The sequence below is a fragment of the Lepus europaeus genome, chromosome 3, assembly GCF_033115175.1.
Source record: "Lepus europaeus isolate LE1 chromosome 3, mLepTim1.pri, whole genome shotgun sequence".
Taxonomy (NCBI): Eukaryota; Metazoa; Chordata; class Mammalia; order Lagomorpha; family Leporidae; genus Lepus; species Lepus europaeus.
In genome coordinates, this window is record NC_084829.1 from 60,394,275 (window position 1) to 60,396,819 (window position 2,545).

The 2,545-nt window shown below is 42.5% G+C and overlaps 1 protein-coding gene across 1 annotated transcript; it reads left to right on the top strand.

Moving 5' to 3' along the window:
• Positions 1–473: 473 nt before the first annotated feature.
• LOC133756943 (transcription factor Spi-C-like) lies at positions 474–1,527 on the top strand. Its single transcript, XM_062187565.1, has one exon. It carries the CDS (start codon positions 519–521, stop codon positions 1,266–1,268), a length of 750 nt encoding a protein of 249 aa, XP_062043549.1. The 5' UTR covers positions 474–518; the 3' UTR covers positions 1,269–1,527.
• Positions 1,528–2,545: the final 1,018 nt, after the last annotated feature.

Here is a 2,545-nt window from a genome sequence, read left to right on the forward strand (position 1 = left end):
TTCTCCAAAAGGTTTTTCTTGCTAGCAAGTGTTTTTCTTCTGAAATTATTAATTATTAATTATGTATTAGGCCTTTAAAATCACACGAATCATGAGTGTCAACACCTTATTCTCCCATAGATATCAGTACTTTCAACACTAAAACTTTGATTATTTAAAGCCATAATGAGCATTATTTGATTACTTGATTTCTTATAAGAAAACTTTAAATGAAATAAAGTATCAGGAATACAGTAACCAATTTGGCAAATGGCAATGAGAATTTTTAATGTATGTCCTAGAGCCCACTCTGATTAAGTCTCATATAAAAAAAAAAACTTGGAGAGGGAGGATGGCACTTCCTGCATCTGCACGGGAGACCAGGAAAAGGCACCCGGCTCCTTCTTGGGATCAGCGCAGTGCCGACCGTAGCAGCCACTGGGGGAGTAAACCAGTGGAGGGAGGACTTTTCTCTCTGTCTCTCTCTCACAGCCACCATGAATTGGAGCCATGCAGGATTGTCAGTTTATTAATGAAGCATGCAGACTTGTGTGGAACAAGACAGGCTGGGCCAAGCATTTGAAGATGCTTTTGAGGTACTCAGGCAGCATTCACTAGGAGATTTCGAGTACTCCCCAGATTACAAAAATTACCTGGCTTTCATCAGTCATTGTCCTTACGTCAGAGGAAACTCCAGCTGCTATGAAGTGGTGCCTACAGAGGAATCTGTTCCTAGTTGGAGAACCATAAAAAACAATGCTTCAGACCTCTATCTTGAAGGAAATGTCCACCAATCTCTGCAGAATGCAACTGAAAACCAATTGGTGCAACCTACTGTTTTCCCACAAAAAGGCGGAAAAGGCAGGAAGAAGCTCCGACTGTTTGAATACCTTTACGAATCCCTGTGTAATCCTGAGATGGCATCCTGTATTCAGTGGGTCGATAAAAACAAAGGCATCTTTCAATTTGTACCAAAAAACAAAGAAAAACTGGCTGAACTCTGGGGAAAAAGAAAAGGTAACCGGAAGATCATGACTTACCAGAAAATGGCCAGAGCACTGAGGAATTATGGGAGAACTGGGGAAATCACCAAAATCCGGAGAAAACTAACTTACCAATTCAGCGAGGCAATTCTCCAAAGACTCTCTCCATCTTATATCTTGGGGAAAGAGATTTGCTACTCACAGTACCTTCAACCTGATCAGGAATATCTCAGTTTAAATGCCTGGAATGCAAATCACAACTATACATATGCCAATTACTATGAGTTAAGTCTCCCAGATTGCTAAGTAACACCCTCCCATTTCTTGGTATCCTGGTTTTGAAATTTCTACAAGCTTCAGGATTTTTCTTGCAAAGCAAATACAGTCAGCTTTCCATATCCACAGCCAGTCAGGAATAACAAACATTTGAAAACAAATTGCATCTCTTCTAAACTTCTTGTCATTATTCCCTAAACAACACAATGTAACAATTTACATAGCATTTACACTGAGTTAGGCATTAAAAGTAGTCTAGACAGCTCCTGCATTTGCCAATTTTTTTTTTTTTTGACAGGCAGAGTGGACAGTGAGAGAGAGACAGAGAGAAAGGTCTTCCTTTTTGCCGTTGGTTCACCCTCCAATGGCCGCCGCGGTAGGCGCGCTGCTGCCTGCGCACCGCCCTGATCCGATGGCAAGAACCAGGTGCTTCTCCTGGTCTCCCATGGGGTGCAGGGCCCAAGCACTTGGGCCATCCTCCACTGCACTCCCTGGCCACAGCAGAGAGCTGGATTGGAAGAGGGGCAACCGGGACAGGATCGGTGCCCCTACCGGGACTAGAACCCGGTGTGCTGGCGCGGCAAGGTGGAGGATTAGCCTGTTGAGCCGCAGCGCCGGCTTGCATTTGCCAATTTAATTTCCTTTGGGTAAATTCCAAGGAGTGGGATGGCTGGGTTATATGGCAGGGCTATATTCAGGTTGCACCTGAATGTTTGTTGCAGCTCAATTCACAATAGCTAGGGCATGGAGTCAACCTAAATGCCTATCAACAGAAGACTGGATAAAGAAATTATGGGGTGTGTACTCAATGGAATACTATACAGCAGTAAAAAAAAAAAAGAAGGCCAGTCATTGCAGCAAAATGGAAGAATCTGGAAAACATCATGCTGGATGAAATAGGCCAGTCCAAAAGGGACAAAAATCATATGTTCTCCCTGATCGGTGACAGCTAACTGAGCACCTAAAAGAAAACCTGTTGAAGAAGTGAAATGGACACTATGAGAAAAAATGACTTAATTGGCCCTTGTCCTGACTGTTGAGGAAAAACTCACTACCTTGTTCCTTTTGGTATTTTTTTTGTTCTACTTAATACTATTCATTGAACTCTTTAATTAACACACAATTATTCTTAGTTGTTTAAATTTAACTGAAAAGTGATCCCCGTTAAATGTAAGAGTGGGAATAAGAAAGGGAGGAGATGAACAGTTTGGCACATGCTCAATCAGACTTACTCCTAGTGGTAGAGTTAGAAACGTGCCAGGGGATTCCAATTCAATCCCATCAAGGTGGCATGTACCAATGCCATC

What these genes read in the sequence shown, in the direction of transcription:
- LOC133756943 (XM_062187565.1), top strand. Translation starts at nt 519, where the DNA reads ATGCAGACTTGTGTGGAACAAGACAGGCTGGGCCAAGCATTTGAAGAT.